Source organism: Candoia aspera, chromosome 1 (genome assembly GCF_035149785.1).
Source record: "Candoia aspera isolate rCanAsp1 chromosome 1, rCanAsp1.hap2, whole genome shotgun sequence".
NCBI lineage: Eukaryota > Metazoa > Chordata > Lepidosauria > Squamata > Boidae > Candoia > Candoia aspera.
The window spans coordinates 6,221,332-6,243,606 of NC_086153.1; the positions used below are offsets into that span (position 1 = coordinate 6,221,332).

The 22,275-nt window shown below is 45.2% G+C and overlaps 1 protein-coding gene across 3 annotated transcripts in view; it reads left to right on the top strand.

Moving 5' to 3' along the window:
• The window catches only part of USP32 (ubiquitin specific peptidase 32), a 162,619-nt gene that overhangs the window by 126,386 nt on the left and 13,958 nt on the right, over positions 1–22,275 (top strand). Inside the window, exons 16-29 of one of the 3 annotated variants that reach the window (XM_063296595.1) lie at positions 281–539; positions 5,109–5,263; positions 6,090–6,171; positions 8,102–8,176; positions 9,974–10,112; positions 10,576–10,681; positions 11,324–11,497; positions 12,738–12,912; positions 13,483–13,634; positions 15,627–15,741; positions 16,607–16,809; positions 19,046–19,230; positions 20,014–20,100; positions 20,845–20,965. In XM_063296595.1, coding sequence (XP_063152665.1) covers positions 281–539; positions 5,109–5,263; positions 6,090–6,171; positions 8,102–8,176; positions 9,974–10,112; positions 10,576–10,681; positions 11,324–11,497; positions 12,738–12,912; positions 13,483–13,634; positions 15,627–15,741; positions 16,607–16,809; positions 19,046–19,230; positions 20,014–20,100; positions 20,845–20,965 — 2,028 coding nt within the window. The remainder of the gene's footprint in view (positions 1–280; positions 540–5,108; positions 5,264–6,089; positions 6,172–8,101; positions 8,177–9,973; positions 10,113–10,575; positions 10,682–11,323; positions 11,498–12,737; positions 12,913–13,482; positions 13,635–15,626; positions 15,742–16,606; positions 16,810–19,045; positions 19,231–20,013; positions 20,101–20,844; positions 20,966–22,275) is intronic. The other 2 variants (XM_063296601.1, XM_063296607.1) reach the window with 2 other exon arrangements.

The following is a 22,275-nucleotide window of genomic DNA, read 5'->3' on the forward strand; positions in this document are numbered from 1 at the left end:
CAGGCTAGAAATCGGGAGACTGTGAGTTCTAGTCCCGCCTTGGGTGACCTTGGGCCGGTCCCTCTCTCTCAGCCCCAGGAAGCAGGCCGTGGCAAACCACTTCTGAAAAACCTTGCCAAGAGAACCGCAGGGCGTTCTCCGAGAATCGGACACGATTGAACGGATTAAAAAAAAAAGTCTCTCCGTACATCAGGTCTGCGACCTCCTCTGCATTGCTTAAGATGGGACAGTCCTCCTTGATTCTGGACGAAGCAAGACCTGGTTTTGTTTCGCCCCGCAGGTGATTAGAAACAGTGCCACTGGCCGTCCGGAGCTGGAGCTCTTTCCCCGCCACCTGCTCTTCCTGAGACAGCAGCCGGCTACCCGGACCCAGCAGTCCAACGTTTGGGTGAACATGGGTATGATGAGCCAGAGGCTGTTTCCCCACCATTTGCCGAGAGGTAACGTAAGACTACAGCAAGAATCCAGCTGCGCAGTAGTTCCCGAGGGGAGGCCGGCCCCACCGCCCAGACTTGGACGCCTGTGCTGCCACAGTGCTTGTAAATGATGCTAATGAATCCTTAAAGCACGGTTGGTGATGGTTGACCCCCGTCCTCTCCTCCCAAAGCGATTCAAAACTCTTATCAAAGGTCATGGAAGCATTCGGGGTCTTTTCTTTTCCTCCCCACCGTTGGAGCCCCGCAGGTGGGCGGGAAGAGCGAACGTGCCGTCCCCGATCTGGCGCGGAGGTTCCGGGGTGACTGGCGTGGCACCGGGGATAAGGAGGGTATGCCCGCAGAGGCCCCCTGGGTGTCCTCTGGTTCCTCTGCCCTTCCCCTTTCTGCATCAACTTTCTTTCCACAAACGCCTCCAAAACTTCCTTAGGAAATAGGAATGTTCGTGGCCAGAGAGCATGGCTTCAGAAGCCTCTCGACGCTGGGGCCGAAAATCCAAGCAGTTCTGAGGCCCTCGTGCACCCTCACTGGCCTTCCCACGCACCCCCACACACACCCTTGCTCCCTCCCCCACCTGGCAGCGCCTGGGGCTTGCAGCTTCCTGCCGGCTTTCCCACTGTTGCCCCGCCTAACGACCGGGGCATTCACTTAATGACAGCAACCGGAACTGCCAGGATTGCCATTGCTAAGTGACGTGGTCATGTGATGTTTCGCCTAACGACTGCATCTTTTAGTGACGGAAGTTCCGGTCCCAATTGTGGTCATAAGTCGAGGACTACCTGTATTTAATTTAAAATGTAATTGGCTTCCACGTCCTGGGAAAGCCGGCATTTTGTTTTTAGAGCATTTTCCTCATCAGAGATTTTGCCTTTCTTCAATGTTTTGGAACTTAGACTAAATCAATGTAGGTTCATTGACATCAACACAATCTCAATCTGATAAATGCCGGCCCCATTTCAGTCCCATGCTTCCACTGGGTGTGATTTAAATTTATATTTAAAGCTTGGATCTAATTGGATTAATTTAACCTTCATATCTGGGAAGTGTGCAGGACGTTTTAACCATTCTCCATAGATTTACTTCTAAGCTTTCTCTAGACAGTTGCGAGCTATTATTACTGTATAAAGAACATCAAAATCAGAATATTTTGAGTCACTTTTATAGTGAGAGGGGTGGTGCATAAATTTCAATAAATAAATAGATACAACGTTGAGCTGTCTTTTTGCAACTCTAATTTTGAACATGCTGGTTCAGAGGTTCAGCATTCACATTTACTTTTTCAATTCTTTTTCTCCTTTTTAAAAAGATTATTGTGGAGGGCAAGTCAAGGAAGGACTCACTCCTGTGGAAAAAAGGGGCCAAAGATGGCCCTCCTTCCCAGCCTCTTAGAAACATGGTGGCAAAAGCCAGCTCCTTGTCATGATTCTCCTCCACTGGAAACAGTGTTCCCTGTGGTGGGAGAAAAGCTGGTGAGCTCCATGTCCTTTTGATAAGAAGCTCAACATATTTTGGAAAAATTTGTTTTTCAAGGGCTCTGAGCTTACCAGCTGGCCTTGATGATCGCTATTGGGGAGGTTCCTATGTTCAAAATGATGTTAGCTGTGTAAGCCCGGTCTTTGGAAGAAAAGCAGGATGCTGTGTTGACCTTTAAAAAGAGTTTGCTTAAACGCTCATTCTAAATCTTCAACTTTTGGTGCTTTTTTACTGCTTTTGCCACCTGTAAAAAGGGGTCTGAGGGAAGCCCCCCGATCTGTTAAAATCAGCGGCTCATGGCTTAATCTGAATACAGTAAAATCCAGCCAGCTGCCTGTCAAAAATCTTACTGAACGTTCTGTGGTAGGCGCTGCTTTGCCTTCAACACATCAAATTCACTAATTTGGAAGAGAGAGGATTTTTATAATAAGCTGTACCTGAACGTGATTTGGCATTTGTTCTGCTCTGCACTAACTGTAAAATCAACTATGGATCTTGAGCATACCCTCCATCCCAATATGCTTTCTTGCTGTAATCTTGGTCTTAATCTCTCGCTTTTTGATTGCAGAAAAAAAATTGCTTTGGATTATATACAGAGAGAGAGGATGCTTTGCTTGATGGTGAAGATGGAAAAATACAAGGGTGTGAAAAGGGGAGAGACGCTTGCTGCCTTACAAAGAAATTGAAAATTCAAATTTTGCTGTCTTCATTAACCTGCATGCAAATATGTCAGGGTCTGGCCTTGTTTGTATCAAGCTAGATATTTCAGTTAATGGTATTGGTTATTGCAAGAGGAGGCATATTTTCCATTGGATGGGGCTTTTTTTTGGCACATACCGGAGAAGAAAGCACTAAGACAGAATGCTTCAGTAAACTCACCCTGCTGCAGTGTTGCCAAGTCAAAATCTTTGAAGGGTGCCTGCATTTGGCCTCCTGGGGGATCAAAGACGTGCCCTTAGCGCCTGTTGGAGCAAAGGAAGCTGACGGTAGGACTGGGGGCTCCCTTCCCTCTCAGAGAGAGTCCGTGCTGTCTTCCTCCAAATGTTCTCACTCAGCCTACACCAGGGTGAACCGTAACTGGACTTAATCCTGTAGGTGATCACCGATCGGTGTTATCTGTAGTAGGTGATGGTGCCGATACGAACATTTGGGTGAGAAGGGATGGCAAAGAGTGAAAACTGAGCACGCCGTCCCAAATCCTTAAACGTGGTGGGTGTTGCCAAGGCTGTGATGCACTCACGAGGAACTGCTGATGTGAATAATGCAGCTCCTGCGGAGCAGGAAGAGAATCGGAAATGGGGGTCAAATATATGCCATGTTTTTGGGGGAAGCGTGCAAGATGCACCAGCCAGCCACGTCTGCGTGCTGGGCTGCATTGTGGCTGAGTTTCTCAGTGGCAACGGCTGCAGCCGTGGATGCCAGTTCACGGTGCGGTTGCTGTGATTGAGACCTGCAAGGATCTGTTCAAAGCGTTGAAATAGCAACCGTGTGTAGGAATGTACCTGTTCAATAGGAGAGGGATAAAACTATGAACGGTTACCTAAAATAACATCAGGAAGGAAAGGTACCGATATCACAAACGCCTTGGGTTGCAGGCCAAACTTTTTTTTTTAAACTAACCTATCAACCATTTCACAATTTGTAATTTCCTGTTTCAAAACTGAAGGAAGTTTGTAAGTATTTTTTGTTTTCCTTCGGTCTTTTACCTAATGGACCTGATGACTTCAAGGCAAACATCTCCCGTATATTTTTTAGGGAGTATTAAATGACAGCTGGTTTCTAGATTTCTGAGTTTGAATTTAGTTGCCAATGTGGGGAACTCTCCATTATGGGGGGAAGGTATTACACAAAAATAATATACAGTACAAGAAATAAAAAAGGGAGCAGTGTGCTCTATTGATTAGGGTAGGGTGAAGGAAGTCCAGATTCAAGGCCTTGCTCAGCTATGGAAGCTTGCTGGATGACTTTGAGTAAGTCGCAGCAGGTCAGTTTACCCCACTAGGGTGTTGCTGGAGAAGGACGATTTAAATCTAACTACTACTACTAACAAAAACAAACAGTTGTTTTACTACAGTATAACTAGGCACAGTATGAAAAAAAAAAATAGCGTCAAGAAATGCACATTACAATCTGATTTAAGATTACAAGTAAAATATGGAGCCTCAATAACCTATGTGGCCTGTAACCTGGAAAACAGCCATTAAGCCTTGTACAGGTAGTCCTCGATTTATGACCACAATTGGGACTGGAACTTTCATCACTAAGCGAGGCGGTCTTAAGTGAGTCATGCCCAATTTTGCGACCTTTTTTGCTGTGGTTGTTAAGTGAACCATGTGGTTATTAAGCAGATTCGGCTTCCCCCATTGACTTTGCTTGTCGGAAGGTTGCAAATGGCAATCGTGACCCCAGGACGTTGCAACCGTCGTAAATACGTGCCAATTACCAAGTGCTGCAACGGTCATAAACCTGAGGACCGATCGCAAGTCACTTTTTCCAGTGCCGTCATAACTTTGAACGGCTGCTAAACGAATGGTCATAAGTCTAGGACTATCTAAATAACAAAAACTACATGAAGAATTATTACTGTGCAGCTATTATGTAATTCCTGCTAGAGTGTCTGAAATGCCTACCATTTAAAATGCTAGTTTTAATTAAGGGGAAATCCACATCCTGCTGCAAGAAATCGTTCAGGTAGAACATCTGGCAGCGGAAGGCAGACTGATAGAGGAAGGGTCGCAATACGTCCTCTTCTTCTGCTGCAGTTCTATGAAATGGCTCCTGATAGGATCAACCCTGGCAGGGCAGGACCAGAAAGGGAGAGGCCTGACCCTTTCACACCTGTTGCCTTGCTACTTGGAAAGGTTTGATCCCATTTTGCCACCTGCAGTGGCCTTCCCAGACAAAGAGGCACCAGCCCAGCGTTTTCACTTACCCGATTTTGGCTGTTTTGAGATTCCAGCAGGCCTGCAAGCTTACTCGGGCACAAGGCTGCGCGTTCATTTAGCCATTCTGTCTCTGTGGTTCTTCTGCCTGCTTTTGCTTCAGATTGTGTTACAAGTAAGGAAGAGGGCCAGCCGAACAACTCCTAAGACACCAGCAAGTCCAGATCAGCCTGAGAAAATTGATTTGCGCACTCTTGAGCAAAGCTGTATGTTTCCCTTTTGGCTCTCAATGCATCTTTGTGTCTGCTTGTGAACTTAGGGAACGTCCCTTCTCCCAGCGCTCCCTTGAAGAGGGTCTTGGCTTACACCGGCTGCTTCAGTCGCACACAGACCATCAAGGAGATCCACGAATACCTGTCACAGAGGCTGCGGATGAAAGAGGAGGATATGCGCTTGTGGCTGTACAACAGCGAGGTAATGGCGGAATCGCAGAGGGTTCCCGTGGATCAGAAACCTGTGGGCTCTCAGCCCACGTGTAGTGGTTGGAAGTTGAAAAGCCTGATCTGAATGGTGGGGTCCAAGGCCTATTATGGTGGGAATGGCTTTGGACCACTGGGTTCCAGACCTTTCCAAATTAGTCGTTCATCCTTAGATTGCAGCTTAGTTCAGACATGCTGAGCCAGCCTCCTAGGAATGCTGGGATGTGCAGAGCCAGCATATCTGCCAGTGGTCAGAACATGCCAAGCCTCATGGAAATACATATGCTGGCTCTGTGTTAGGACAGCGTAACTGTAGATTACAGGTAGTCCTCACTTAACAACCATTTGTTTAGTGATGGTTTGGACTTAGGATGATGCTGAAAAAAACGACTTATGACTGGTTCTCACACTTAAAACTGTTGCAGCGTCCCCACAGTCATGTGATCACAACTTGGGCACATGGCAACTACTTGGCATTTATGACCATTGCAGCGTCCCATGGTCTCGTGGTTGGCATTTTTGACCTTACCGGCCATTTCTGGCAAGCAAAATCAATGGTGAACTGCATGATCCATTTAACGCCTACAGTGATTTGCTTCACCACCACCACCACAAAAAAGGTGGTAAAATTGGGTCAGATTTGCTTAATGACTGCTTTGCTTAGCAACCAAAATGCCAGTCTCAATTGTGGTTTTTAAGTGAAGACTACCTGTAGTGAAATGTCTGATTTAACAAGGAAGGAACCCAGTCAGCATTCTCTGGTCATCAGGTTTTGCTGTTCCAAAGGACAGGGAAATTCACCAGCAGCTTTTTCTCCACAGAACTACCTTACTCTTCTGGACGATGAAGATCACACGCTGGAATACCTGAACATTCAAGATGAACAGCACTTAATTATAGAAGGTATAAGATTGGGGGAGATGGGTGGTGATATAAATTAAATAAATAAGAAAGAAAGAAAGAAAGATACAGTGGCTCTTACCTTATATTCTGCGACCCAAATTATTTTAAGCCATGGATCTAAATGGCAGCATGATTAGCTGTGCACGTCACATTTTATTTAGAGGGAGATCTGACTTTCTGCCACCAAATATTTGAATTTAAAGCAGGAAATACACCTACAGTAGATTCCATTTAGGACTGCAACTCCCATTATTCCATACCAATGATCATGCAAATTAGGTGATATGGGTAGTGTTGCATAGGACATCTAGAAGGTCCCAGGATTTCTCTTGATCATGATGATGATGAAATCTGTTTATAGCATACCTGTTAACGAAGCATGTAGCAGACAGCTAATTTAAAAATTAGTCATCAGATCCTGGGTTACTTTACGTCATGTGTTTTAAAAGCCACCGTCTTTTTTTTAGGCCAGTAGCATTTGTTTAAATGTTGATGTCTCAGGGCACCTTAAAGCATAATTAAATGACAGTTTATCAGACGCTTGATGGAGGCAGTGTCCTCAACCATACCTGGGTATGGAGAGGCAGTCAAACATGGGCCTGTTGTAATTAAAAGACAAATGTTTCAGAAATTCAAGAAGAATATAACTTTCTTCAGACAGCTGCCATTCTTTTTAGAAGTTATTCTGTGTGTTTTATTGTATCTTACGCGTTTTTCTATTACTCCATTTTAGTAAAGTTAATGCATTATGTACATACACACCACTTGCATTGCATGGCAATCAGCACATGTGTGTGTGTGTGTGTATACATATACAGTTGCATATACATATAGTACAGATCAAAAAACTCAGATATTTTCTACAATCACTAGGGATGAAATTCACTGTAAGACAACAGTAAGATACTAAGAAATATAAATAGTAAAACTAACTAGATTATAACGCTGTATAAGACTGAGATGCTTCTGTATTAAATATTAAGCTACCAAATAAGTATGTGTGTTTGTGTAATCTCTTAGTAGGGTCAGTGACTCTGGATACACACACACCATACACACAGAGACATTTAGCGTACATAAATTCAGCCTGTAAAGTGATTATCCATTTTTAAGCTGTCCATGCCTGATCTGTCTTACATTGCCAATAGGGAGGGTTTCCAATACAGGCAGTCCTCACTTAACAACAATTTGTTTAGTGATGGTTCAGACTTACAACAGTGCTGGAAAAACTGACTTATGACCTGTCCTCACACTTAGGGCTATTGCTGTGTTCCCACGGTCACCTGATCATGGTTTGGGTGCTTGGAAACCAGTTTGCATTTATGACCAATGCAGTGTCCCGTGGTCACGTGATCGCCATTTTTGACCTTCCCGGCCAGCTTCTGGCAAGCAAAATCAACGGGGAACCACATGATTCACTTAACAACCACATGGTTCACTTAATGCCTGTGGTGATTCACTTAATGACCACCACAAAAAAGCTTGTAAAAGTTTAATTTGAGCCTTAGAGGAGAGGCTTGGTGAATTAACTTAAGTATTCTTCTTTTCCCCCCTATTGTTATTTTTTCCCTGTTCATTTATCATTGGATGTTCATTCTATATTTTTAATATGTTGCAACCTTTCCAGAGAGCTGGGGGCAAAATCTGATGCACAATAAATGAAAACAGAGTTTTTGTTCAGAAATTCCTCACCCCTGAACGTTTGAGGATTTCTTTACGGGCCGAGGACGATTCATTTCGTTTGGATCTTTTATGGCAGCACCCCTAATTGACGGCTCTCTGGATTCAGACCATATTGTGGTTTTCATAACTATAAAGATTCTTCTGTCTTTGCAAAGAAGTTGGCCTTTCAATCTCATATTATTGAGTCAGCTGCATTCTAAATGCAGTGAAGCTGGTGCCAGCTAAGCTTTGATCTCTGTTGTTGCAGTTCGGAATAAAGACATGAGCTGGCCAGAAGAGATGTCTTTTATAGCAAACAGCAGTAAAATTGACAGGCATAAAGGTAAGTGCTTGGCTTTTTTTCTTACTCCCTGCCCCTCCAGAAGTAAATTATTGGTTGACGCATGAATAGAATGAGCTGTTGGGAGTCCCGAGCTGGTGGATCAAACTGGATTAATTCTGACTGCAAATAATAGCACACTGTTTTGAAAGCTCCCTTTCATTTCTTTCTATCAGGTTTGGGAGGACTTAGCGCACCCTTTCTCAACCTTTTGACCCTGGAGGAACCCTTGACATATTTTTCAGGCCTCAGGGAACCCCTGCACATTCAGGCTCAGATATAGGCCAGAAGTTACAAAATAATTATATTCGTTTCATATGTTGGCCTGTCTATACTGTATGCATTAACAGTGTTCTTAAGCTAAACATAAAGAATGAAACTTACCTCTTCCATGTGAAGTTGCCCGAATTTGAAATGATTTTTTTAAAATAACTTGTGATCTCCCAGGGAACCCCTAGTGACCTCTTGCGGAACCCGAGGGTGCCACAGAATCCTGGTGGAGGAAGCCTGACTTAACGTGTCGAGCTGTTGCCTGTCTTGAAAATGATTCAGGGCAAATGTTTTGTGCAAGCGTGGCACCTCTCATTTAAAGCAGCCTAAATTTTTGCAGGCTTCTGAAAGAAGAGTTTAAGAGTTGCCCTGAGTGGACCCCTAAAGTTGTGGCGTCTTTTTCCAGGCTGGCATGGAAGCCTGAAAAACATTGGGATGGTTTAAAGAATACACTTCAGAACACTTTTTCCAAATGTTTTTTTGAAGCCGGCACAGTGCTGGTAGTACGTACCTAACCTTGCTATGATTTCTTTCTCTCTTGTTCTGCCAATGGGATTGTACCTGGATAGCATCCTCTCCCACAGCATGAAGTCCATATTGTAACTTGAGGGTTGTGTTGTACACTTCAGGTTAAGAATGTACATTTTCACCCCTGGAGGATGGGTTTGGGCAACAATGCAGCTCTTTTAATAAACTAGATATAACTGATGGGAATTATGTCTATAAAGTGAAAAACAGTGGCCTGCTGCAATTCCTGCCCTGCTCATCCCTTTCTCCAGTTCCATAGGTTCTTTTAAAAAAGAAATCACTGCACCTACCTGCAGATGAGCAAATAGGAATTTGTGTGAGCAGGATTAAACATGGCCTATCTAACATAGACAGACTGTGCCCCTAAATCAAGGGTGGGTAATCTTCTTTGCCCCTTATCCACTATTCTTTCCCAAGCATTTCAGAAAGAAAGAAAAAAGTCTGAACGTTTTAGCTTTTCCAGGGAAGGAGAGTGCCGGGAGATTGTGTGTGTTCCAAAGCCTGCAGACATCTATTCCTGTGCTAAGTTGCCCATCCGCATGCACGTGGGTAGGAGTTGTGCAGATGATGGTTGCTGCAAGCCATTTGCATCTTTCCACCCAAGGCAGGGGGGGTACACTGACATGAAGGTGCCCTTCAGCCTTAGGTCGATGCTAGCACCCAGCAGGGCTTCTAACTGAAGCCTGCCAAGCTTGCTCCTGTCTGAAAAAGGTTTTCTAGCGCTGGGCACTGTTTCCGTTTCCCAGCACTCTTAATGCATTGTGGGAAATTAAAATGCTTTTGGGGGCTACCACTTTAATTTCCCACGACAGGTGATCAAGACACTTGTATTTATAAGCTACCCAGAATCACTTTTATAGTGAGATGGGTGGTGTGTAAATAAAATAAATAATAACCCCCCCCCCCATAAATCTGTCACTGCCTTCTCCCTTTTTCTCTGTACGTGTGTGTCGCATAGCTTAACAAACTGTTGCATTTCCGTGATTTCTTCATTCCTTCCAGTTCCCACGGAAAAAGGGGCCACGGGCTTGAGCAACTTGGGAAACACGTGCTTCATGAATTCGAGCATCCAGTGTGTCAGCAACACACAGCCTCTCACCCAGTATTTCATCTCGGGCCATCACCTGTATGAGCTTAACAGGTAGTTCTCACTCGTGACTCATCCGTGCAAGGAACTGAAGTACAGAGAGAGAAACGGTTGGGAAGGTGCTTCTGTGTGTGCGTGCTTATTGTAAAGTGATCCAGATGCTGCGAATGAATACGTTGGAGATAGAAAGCGTCTCTCTTGTTTGCTGCTGACTTCCTGTTACTATGGCAAGCAATAATAACGCCATTACTGCTTGCCATTGTTTTTCTGAGGATGGCAGGTTCTCTGCCTGAGATGCTGCCAAATCACTTGAGCATAAAGAAATCTTATCCCTGCATGTAGACAGCTAGCATATTGGTGGCAGAGAAGATCTAATAGAGCCTTTGTCCTGTCTACATTCAGGGAGCTCTTTAATGGACCCTTCTGTCATCTGAGGTCATACACTCCAAATCCCATCACCTCACTCCTAAGCAGCAGAGCTCTTAATTGACAGAATGAATTCTGTACTAAATTCCAGGACAAATCCAATCGGAATGAAGGGGCATATGGCTAAATGCTACGGGGACTTGATTCAAGAGCTGTGGAGCGGAACCCAAAAGAACATTGCTCCTCTCAAGTTGAGGGTAAGCACCCATGATGTTTCTTACTTCTTTGCAGCTTCATTATGAAAAGGGGAATTTTAGAAAAATCCGATTTTGCTTGATGTATATGGTCCTGAAAGTTAGTCAGGCTATAATGGAATTTCCAGTCAATTTCAAAAGTCCATTTCCTGGGAGGTATATGGGAGAAACCTTCCTAGATGACATTATATTGTATTATTACATTTTTACCCCACCTTTTTTTAAATTAAATTTGAATTGAATTGAATTAAGTTAAATAAATGTTATGTTTGTTTCTCATGGACTCAAGGAACAGGGAAGAATAATTAGCACCCAGGGTGGAATCTGGACTATAGAACCTACTTTCCTGAAATGCTGGTTTCCCAGAGACAGCACGGGGCTTTTACTGTAGTGGGTGTGGGGAGCATACAGACATGGTAACGGCCACCTGAAGTCATTCCACTGATTGTGTCACGGCATTCACACGTGGCGGTAAACCATGGTTGCTTTTAGACGTGGCTGGTAGAACAAGCCACAGGTGGCTGGTGTCACACATAATGTCAAGCCAAGGACAGCGCCTTGGGTTTGCGTGCACAGTCACCCAGCCAGTGTGGGAGCTCACTCACTGTTTGTAACCCCCTTTGGGTCAACTGTGCTTTGTTACAGTGGACTATAGCTAAATATGCTCCAAGGTTTAATGGCTTCCAACAGCAAGACTCTCAGGAGCTCTTAGCTTTTCTCCTGGATGGGCTGCACGAGGACCTGAACCGAGTTCATGATAAGCCTTACGTTGAGCTGAAGGACAGCGATGGCCGGCCGGATTGGGAGGTAGCGGCGGAGGTGTGTGACTTTGGGACGATGCATGGCTCTCCCTGACCTCGAATTCATGTTCTGTTTCTGCACCATGTTGAGGAATTCTCTTGAAGCCGCCATTCTTTCAAAGAAAGAATTCCCCCGAGGAACGTCTTTCCCCAAGCTGTCATGGTCAACCAGTAGCTAGCTGTCACTTGAGACAACAACCCCCGTCAACCCAGGGCTGGATTGCCTGCAGATAATGGTAGTCCAGAGGAAGATCCCTTGAAGTATGAACAACATTTGGCTGGGACGTGCCATTTAAATAGCACCATTCCTGTTGTTTGTGGGTCTACAGCAAGTCAAGTCCCTTTAATTGACTAGGGGGTGCTGAAAAGGAGCAGAGAGTTCACTTGGTATAGGGCAGAGTGGCAGGGGCAGGTTGGCTTTCTGTATGATGCCAACTGTGTACCAAGATGGGGGACTCATTTGTGGCTCTGGGCTTCAGGAAGTTGCCCCATCACACAACAGAGCCCTGTCTTTGGAACCCCCAAGCTAGCTAAGATTTGGTGCAGCAACCATTGTAGGCTGGTAGAAATGGGTCTTGTCCTAAAGAAGGCCTTGGACAAATGAAAGTCTCCTTTGTGACGGTCTGTGGCTCCTCAGAGCTCCGTAACAGTTACGGGGCATGAACTTGTTATGAGTGAGCCGGTGCCTAGCTTTATCATTCGAGCCAGCCCTTGGGGAAGGGGGGAATCATACAGTAGAGGGTTTGGGGGGGGGGCAGGTTCAAAACTTTGCACCTAAAGATAAGCCTGTAACAAAATGTTCTAACTTCACTTTCTTGCTGACATGCTGGTTTTCTACCAGTAGGGATGGGTGTGTGTGTAATAATAGCCCTCATTATTTCCCATCTGTACTTTCCATCATTTGACCATCCCTCTGCAATCTGAAGTAAACCAAACTAAGCCTAAATGATGGCCCTCTTACTGAGAACATATTTTCCAAAGGAAGTGAATTTTCTTCCATCTGATAGCACTAAATCTCACCCAGCTATCTTCTAAAGCAGTGTTTCTCAACTTTAGCAACTTCAAGATGTGTGGACTTCAACTCCCAGAATTCCCTTGCTGGCTGGCTGGGGAATTCTGGGAGTTTAAGTCCACACATCTTAAAGTTGATAAGGTTGAGAAACCCTGTTCTAAAGTTTTCAGGTGCACCTTTTTGTTTGGGTCAGCCAGTTTTCTGCAAAGGTTTGATTTTACTTCATTTCATTTTCCTTTTGTTTCAGGCCTGGGAGAATCATTTGAGGAGGAACCGCTCAATTGTGGTCGACCTGTTCCACGGGCAGCTGAGGTCCCAGGTGAAATGCAAGACCTGTGGACACATCAGCGTTCGCTTTGATCCTTTTAATTTTTTATCATTGCCTCTTCCAATGGACAGTTACATGCACATAGAAATAATAGGTTAGTAAGGAATCTGAATTGCTCTCCTTTATGTGGTTGTTGGGGAAAAAAAATACAGGTAGTCCTCACTTAATGACCCCAATTGGGACTGGAATTTTGGTTGCTAAGCAAAGTGGTCATTAAGCAAATCTGACCTGATTTTACAACCTTTTTTTTTTGTGGTGGTCATTTGTGGTCATTCAGCAAATCATGCGGTTCCCCATTGATTCTGCTTGCCAGAAGCTGGCTGGGAAGGTTGAAAATGGCGATCACGTGACCACGGGATGCTGTGACACACATAAATGTGAACTGGTTGCCAAGCACCCAAATCGTGATCACGCAAAGTGGGGGGGGATGCTGCGATGGTCGTAAGTGTGAGGACTGGTTGTAAGTCAGTTTTTCCAGCACCATCATAAGTCTGAACTGTCACTAAACGAATAGTTGTTGAGTGAGAACTACCTGTAGGCTCTATTTTCGGTGTCCTTTAAGTACTTTTGAAATGTTAAAAGTTAACTTTTTAAAAAGTTAAAAGCTTTTAAAAGTACACACGCTTTCTCCCTCCCTATGTTTCTCTTTCTTTTGTTCTTCAAGTAACTAAGCTAGATGGCACGACTCCTGTCCGATATGGACTCAGGCTGAATATGGACGAGAAGTACTCTGACTTGAAGAAGCACCTGAGCGAACTCTGTGCCCTGAAGCCAGATCAGATCCTCCTTGCAGAAGTCCACAGTTCAAACATAAAGGTAATGACGCTTCTGTAATTTGTTTTTCTACAAGAAGTTGACCACCCCTGGTCAAATGATAAGTTCCAATGAAATCCCAAGGGAACCGAAGAGACACAGCCCCTATATAGAGAGACGGGGGACTGAAAATGGATTTGTCTCCTACAAAACAGGAAACCTTCGAAAACGAGTGACATGTTCCATCAGCAGGTGGACCTGGGAATGTGTTGCTCTGGCAATTCAGCCAAGGAGAAACAGCTTCCCTTTGGCATCATAGCTGGCTTGGTTGTGGGAATGAGTTGGCCTCATCCAAAACTCTAACAGAAGGACTACTGCTAGGACATCTGGGAGGGCAGCCACCACTGGTGGTCATTAAGCATATACGATAGACCAGGGTGCCCCTGCAGATAAAGCCTTCAGGCATGTGGTGCTACAGAGGGTGCTTTAATCCTGCTGTAGTATTTTCCTTTCCCATCAGCTTCATCTTCAGTGACCCAGAAGAGTAGTTGGGCTTACTGCAAAGTAAGTCACCAAACAATGGGTCTGACAATACATCTACAAGAAGCAGATAGATTCAGAGACAATTCAAGCAACCAAAGGCCAAATGATTAAATACTCAGTGTTTGCTAAATATATGGCATTATTCTGCTTCCCCATGGCCTTGGGACGGAAGGGAGGGGTTTCCTCCACAGGACAGTTGGATGTATTTAGCTTAGGCTTCAAAGAGGTGGGGTTCTTTCCTGTTGGATCCATCTTTTGTTGGCTGGAAAGAACTTCCATGTGAAGTCCAACTACCATTTTCCCGGTTGGACCTTCCTGAGGTCATTTAATGAGGCCAGGCTTTCAGTACTTCCACCATCAGAAGAAAGGCCAGTGGTGAAGAGAAACAGGACTGAGATGCCACCCCAACAAAGGAAATCTCTTCTCCCAGATCAGCCTTCCACAATTTGATGTCCTCCAGATGAGGTTAACTTCAGCTTCCAAAATACCCAGCCAGAATGAACTTTGGTGATAGTGGCTGTGGATTACAGGCACTGAAACCTAAACTATCTGGAGAGCATCAGTTTGGGGAAGAGCGTCAATCTTTCAGGGCAGTGACGGGGGTGGTTTGCTGCTGCTATTGTTGTTAGTCTCTTTTGTTGATTTTCTTTTCTTTTTAATTGTGTGTTACTATTTTATTTGTTGGTTCCTTTGTGGTGATCTTTTAAGTTGACAGGTAATTGTTTTAATCTTAGAACTGTATTGGCTTCTGTATTTCCAGAATTTTTTTGTAGCGCAAAGAATTGTTCTTGGTTTTAAAGTTAGAGAGATGAATAAAACAACATAAACACACATTTTAGAGAACCCTTTTCAGCCCAAGGCAACCCCACATTTGGCGTTTGAAGGCAGGCCAAAGGCCACATTCCAAGAAACATGTTACTTCACAAAACCTACAATTCATTTTATGCAATTTTAACTTTATGTTAAAATTTCAATTTCAGTAGCACTTTGTAAGAGGCTCTTGGGGGCAGCATCCAAGACAACCCCGTTTTAAAATTTCTCTGCCCACGAACCCCTCCTTCATTAACAACACGTAGAGAACAAAATGACAGGATTTCACTGTCCTGCAATTAAGAGGAAATTCAGAGAATAAAGCTTGACTTTATAGAGAGAAGTTTCCCTGTATGTGCCCATCCTACCTTTAGATCTTACAGGCTACGGCAAAGAGGAAGTGTTAAGGGAGCTCATTACATTATCTCCTGTCGAGACAACAGATGCGCCTGAGTCAAATCTCCTCCCCTGTCTTTGTAATTCTCTCTTCAGCTGCTTCTGCTCTTTTGAAAACAGCTTTCAATTCTCCCCTGGGTTTCAAAAACCTTTTGAGAAGCATTCGCTTTTGCTGTTCATTGGGGCACAGAATACCTTGGCTTCCTATACAGCTCTCCGAAGTGTAGTCTTAATTATTAATTGCTCCTGGCCTTAATCTCTTTTGTTGCTGCCATTGTTTTCTCTCCCCCCCCCCGCTTTCAAAAGAACTTTCCGCAAGACAACCAAAAAGTCCGGCACTCAACGACTGCTTCTTTGTGTGCGTTCGAGATACCAATTCCTGGATCCCCCACTTCAGCTTCTTCAAGTCCCTTGCAAACAGGTAGAAGGAAATTCCTTGATCTCCCCCACCCCACCCCACCCCACCCCACAGCTGGGAGTTTTGTCTGACAAACTGGCAGTGTGTTACTGTTGCTTAGCATTTAGGGTGAAAGTGAGCACTGTGGAAGTGCTTAATACAGAATAAAATGCAGGAATGATGGGAATTGATTGACATAAAAAAATTCCTACACTTAGATGTCCTCTTCTTGTTTGTCTCAGCCAGTGGCCCTGACAGAGAGAACCAACCCTTCCCCTTCCCTCCCTCCCTCCCTCCCTCCCTCCTTCCTTCCTTCCTTCCTTCCTTCCTTCCTTCCTTCCTTCCTTCCTTCCTTCCTTCCTCTCTTCCCTTCATCCTCCCTTCTTTCTCTCCCCTTCCCCTTTCCCTTTCCCTTTTTTGGGAAGAAATGAACAAGAGATAGAGCTGGTCTTGTTTCTGTCCATGCAATGGTAGCACTTGATCATATTATTCCTCTTCTGCCTCTCCAGTCTCATCTGGTAGACCCAGATGCAAGCACTGAGATCCAGTATTTTAGCCTTCTCGGGACTGGCGAAATCAAGAGACAGTTAATGAATGAGGAATCTTGCAAATTTGTTGAACAAGTACTTGTTGCAGAATCCAACTGTTCTTATTGCAGAAACTGGAGAAATCCAGCATAGAATGTAGGCAGATGTGGACAGTAAGTGAGGAAGAGTAAGTTAGTTGTGTTCTCTTTTTCATTTATTTTTATGGTATAGTAAAGAAAATGGATCTCCTTTTTATGAAGCGGCTAGAGATTTTGCCCAGCTAGTGATCAGGAAGGATCCTTAAGCAGAGGGCTTCATACCAAGACCTATTTCCATGACAGTCTCTTTGTGCTTGAGTTCAGATTTTTACCATGGACAGTCGACTAATGGGATGATCAACTGTCTGATGAATGGTGACCTTCCACGGTCAACCTTGATCCCAAATGGAATGCCAAACACAATGGTGCCCTGCAGGATGGAGAATGGTGTCATGATGAATGGCCATGTGACCTCGCCTTCCGACAGCCCCTTCATAGGCTACATCATTGCAGTCCACAGGAAAATGGTTAGTGGAGAGAAGGCACTGCTAAAACCAGTGAGATGCCTTGTCTGTTTCAGATGAAGTAGCTGTAGCCAAAACTTGGAGAAGACCATCAGCTATTTGGAAAGCATATCTGGGCTTCAGACATGAACTGTACCCATGCTGGAGTTTCCACCTGGGGCCATTTGCTTGTGGATCTATTGGGGGACCTCAAAAAGGTCCCTCTGCCTGATAGCCACCTCCCTTGTCACTGAAGGCAGGAATATCCAATGAAGGACCTCCGGTTGTGGTCACAGCTGACTGAGTGACTTTGTATAAAGCGGTTGAGATCCTTCATTTCCAGACCTCTTGGGCAAACAGTAAAAACTGATCCATGGATTAGTTGGCCTTGTGACCTGTTTGAGCAAGGACATTCTTGTAGGCTGAGAAAGGGTGCTGTTGTAACAAGACACTATTTGTTTAATCTAACCTGTATCTCCAGAATGCCCAAAGGGAGCACGTGAAGTTGGGGATAGGGGTTATCCTTGGGAGTGGGGGAAGCACAGCATGGCTGAAGCTGAAGCTTACTCCCCCAAACCTTCTCGTAGGGATTTTGGAAATCTCCGCTGCACTGCATATTTTTCCTTTGTGGAAAGTGTGGGGTAGCCTAGATATCACCACATTTTCGGATGCTCAACCTAGATGCCAATGCAGCTTTTCACAGGATCATAGACTTGGAAGGAGCTATTTAGAGCATCAGCCCTGTTCAGAGCAGGAATCCAAATTAAAGTGTCTCTAACAGATGGCTGTCCAGCCCCCCCCCCTTTTTTTTAACCACAGCTAGCAAAGGAGAACTGCCAACCTAGCAGTTCGAAAACATGCAAATGTGAGTCAATTAATAGGCACTGCTTCGGTGGGCAGGTAACAGCGTTCCGTTTAGTCATGCCAACCACATGACCATAGAAGTGTCTTCGGACAAACGCCGGCTCTTCGGCTTTGAAACGGAGATGAGCACCGCCCGCTAGAGTCGGACACGACTGGACTTAATGTCAAGGGAAACCTTTACCTTTACCTTTAGCAAAGGGAGAGCCTCACTTGAAGCCCTAAAGACCGAGTTATTTAATTCCTGACTGATTCACAGATTTCCAAAGAGATTAGAAGCTGTATATAACAACCACAATATGGATAACAATATGAATCTAGACCAGTGTTTCTCAACCTTGACGACTTTAAGATGTGTGGACTTCAACTCCCAGAAGGGAGTTGAAGTCCACACATCTTAAAGTCGCCAAGGTTGAGAAACACTGGTCTAGACACTGAGGAGCAGCCATGATGATGATGACTACTTCTTCTCCCTCTCCTTCCTCCTCTTTCTCTCTCACTTTGTAAAGCCAGCTAATTGGAAACAACTCAAGCTAGCATACAATAACATTTAAAAATCACTGTTGAAAAACAATATAAGGATCAATACCTGTATAAATGATTGGAGTTTGATTTTATTGTAGACCGCCCAGAGTCCCTCTTTTGGGGGAGATGGGCGGTAATTAAATTTGAATAAATAATAAATAAATAAAATATCTACCCCGCAAGACGGAACAAATACAGCCCTTTTGTCCCCAAAAGGCCCTTTGAAACTACTAGGTCTTAATTGCTTTATGAAAAGCTCAGGGTTGGGGCCCATCCTGGATTTTTTTGGGGGGGGGGCTGATCCAGAGAAGGGACCAATGACTGAGAAGGCCTGATGCCAGGATCCCTGCAGATGACATGGCCAAAGGGCCTGTTCTCGGAGGGAGCCATTCTTTCCAGGTCATAAAGGGTAGGCAGATTCACATCAATATTCTCTGGTATGGTCAGCAGCTTTTCATGGCCTCGGGTCACTGACCTTCCCGAGCCGTACCATGAGAGAGAGACGGTTTAATTGGCTTTATTCCGTGCATTTTGGTGTTCCCAGAAGGACAGCTTCATATGTAACGTCCTCTCCAACGTTGCTTGCTTTGGATCTGACATCTCTACTGTTGAGCAACTTGTTTTTGGACCTTGGAGCCTGGGTTTTTATTTATTTATTTATTTATTTGACCACCCATCGCACAGAAAATGACTCTGGGTGGTATGCAAGAATCAAATTTAGCCCCAGTTGTGCTGTTTCTGTAGCATTTTGTTGTCCCTGGTTTTTGGACGCCAGTTTAAAAACAGCCTGATCGTTGTAGAAAAGAAAAGCCTATGAATTGTCCCTAACTTTTAAAATACATGTGGATTTTTAAAATTTTCCCATGGAGTGCAGATGCGGGCCGAAATGTACTTCCTCTCGTCTCAAAAGAACCGGCCAAGCCTCTTTGGGATGCCCCTGATCGTTCCCTGCACAGTTCACACACGGAAGAAAGACTTGTACGATGCTGTCTGGATTCAGGTTTCTCGGCTTGCAAGTCCCCTCCCTCCCCAGGAAGCAAGTAACCATGCTCAGGATTGGTGAGTCCCGTGCTGGGTGAGGAACTGCTGATCCACTAATATGGCTGCAGGGCAGGATGTTTGAGCATCTCAGAAAAGTAAGCCAAGCTGCCTATGTGACAAGAAGAGCTCATATGGCTTGCTGGAGTTTTGGCCTTCAGCTGACAAATCCAAATTCTCAGTCTTGAAGCTCAGTAGATGACTTTGGGCTGGTTAGACATTCTCAATCTTTATTTAACATAGGATAAGATCTCCGAGTGGGTGAGAGAGAAGGAACTTTTCACTAATCAAGGGATGCCTCTGTTACACTTCAATCAGCTATTTCAATTCAAAAAGATACAAGGAATATAAAAAATGGGAGAAGAGTAAATGATATATGATAATTAAATAGTTCAGGCAATCCGGGACAAAACGTAGCTTGTGGTATACTTTATTAATGGGCTCTCTTGGCAGAAAAAGAAAGTTGGCAACATCTTGGTTTGCATCCATCTAAGGGAGCATTGGATACAGGGCCAACCATCTGCCAAGACCTTTTGCTGTAATAGGAATGCTATAAAAATCACACAAGAAAAAGATGTAGATCAATCACTTTGGGTTATTATTGTGGCATTGAACAGGTCTGCAGGGCTGGGTGGATAATCTGTTGGGGACTTCACCCCAACCAAACGGGGCTAAATCAAAAACGATCTGCCCCCTTTATGTTTCCCACATGGGCTTAAAAGATCACTGAGCAGCAACAGAAATAAAATCCTTAGAGTCTTCTACACATTAGAAATAACGTGTGTGTTTGTGTGTCTTCTTTAGTGATGACAGTTTGGGATATCAGTACCCCTTCACCCTTCGAGTGGTTCAGAAAGACGGCAACTCCTGCGCCTGGTGCCCCTGGTACAGGTGAGCTGCCCGAAGTTTCTCAGCTTCTCCCCTCTCTTGCCCTCAGTCTTTGGCCCCCTCTGCCTTTGCGAGGGCAGTTTTGGGGAGGGGTAAAACTTGGCTGCTCTGCCAGGAGCCATTGGGCTCCCGTCATCTTCCGACGGCCACATTCCACAGCTGTGGTGGAATGTGGGGAACAGAGGGAAGAGGTGCTGCCTGGGGAGCGATCAGATAAAAGGAAAGGGAGTCCATGAGAGGGCAGCGGTCTAAAGAAGCAACTTCAGAAAGACCCGCCCTGGCCACTCAAGCGATAAATAGGGAGGGTGGGAGATTTGTCCTTTCAGACTTGCAAGAGTGATGTCAGCTAGGCCAGACAGGAAACATGACCAGATGAGCTAGTTCTACTTTATTGTAAGGCTACATTAACAAACTTGCAAGTCTGAAAGTACAAATCTCCTGCCCTCCCTGTTTGCTGCCTGAGTAGTCAGGGTGGTCCTTCTGAAGCTTCTTCTTTAGACCGTCACCCTCTGGTGGGCTTCCTTTTCTTTTATCTCATCGTTCCCTGGGCAGCATCTCTTCCCTCTGTTCCCCAAGATCGCCCTCACGTGCCATCACAACAGCCTTCTGATGTGGCTCTACTCTGTGGCAGAATGATGCCTGCCTCAGTGGGCAGGGTCTCCCCTCCCCTTTCCCTTCCTCTCTTCCTCTCCTCCCCTTCCCCCCTCCCCTCCCCTCTCCTCATCTCCACCTCTGCCTCCTTTTTAGATTTTGCTATGGCTGTAAAATTGATTGCACGGAAGAAAGCGCTCTGATGGGGAACGCAAACCTCGCCGTCGACTGGGATCCCACCGCACTTCATCTCCGCTACCAGACCTCACAAGAACGGGTAAAGAAACCAGAACCCACAGGGTAATCCCAGGCTGAGTCTTGCTTATGGTTGCATATAAGTTTGCCTTGCCGTTAAACATGATTTCCAGACGTTTTGTTGTGGTGTTGGCCTCCCTTTGCAAATCAGACTGACCCTCTCCTGACCCACAGGACTTCTCCTGTTGTGTTTCCATCCCTTGTGAACTTGCTCGTATGCCAGGTTTTCATCTGAAGCTAAACTTTATGTCAGTGTTTCTCAATCTTGGCGACTTTAAGATGTGTGGACTTCAGCTCCCAGAATTAACCAGGCAGCAAGGCTCTGCCTCTGAGACATCCTCTCTCAACAATCGCCTTTCCATTTGTGCGACGGAGCGAGGATTCTGTGATTGCCTTGGAAGAGAACCATGATTTCTGTTTGCGATTCTCGGCCCAAAAGTGTTACTGACTCTTCCACTGGAAAAGGATGCCCTGGAAAGGTTCTTTGGTCTTTATCAGACTCCATACATTTCCCTGGGTGAGAGATGTTAAAGAACTTTAGCCTTGGAATCCCAGAGATTAGAAAAACACAGAACAAGCAGCAAATGAAGTAGCTGCGGTTTCAGTTAATTATCTGGAGCCAAGCTGGGCAAGCTGTCCTTTTCTTTCTTCCCAGTCCCCTCTCAGCAAGTTCCTGAGGAGGAACAAACCAGCCAGAGCTTTGACTTGGTCACCTCCCTCCACTTCCATCACTGCATCAATTCCGCCTTTCTCCCCGTTTGCTTCCTCCTCTTCCACACCCCCTCCCCCGCATGAGCCAGGGGCTTTCATGGCCTCCAGGGGCTTGGGCTGCAGGTCCTCCCTGTTGGTCCATCAAGGTTCTCCACCTAAGAGATCTCCCCATCTCCTGCTAACTGATCCTTTTATCTGGAAGTACTGGGATCGAACCCAGGGCGGTTCCTGGATGCAATATGGTCCACCGCCACCAAGCCACAATTCCCTTCCGTTGACTACCTCTGGGAATGTTGCTATGTAGCTTTTGTGGGGATGAAGCGAGCTGTTCCTCACAATGATGCCTTTTCAAAGGACCTCCGTGGAGCAGCGTGTTAATGTTGAAGAATCTCTTGCTGGAAAGAGACCGAGGAAATCTGCACATGAATTAGAGCAAAGGGGGAGGGGCTGCTTTCCCCACAGAGCAGTGTTTCTCAACCTTTGCGACTTTTGAGAAGTCTGGACTTCAACTCCCAGAATTCCCCAGCCAGCCATGCTAGCTGGGGAATTCTGGGAGTTGAAGTTCACACTTCTTAAAATTGCCGAGGTTGAGAAACACTGCCATAGAGGGAACCCCCTACT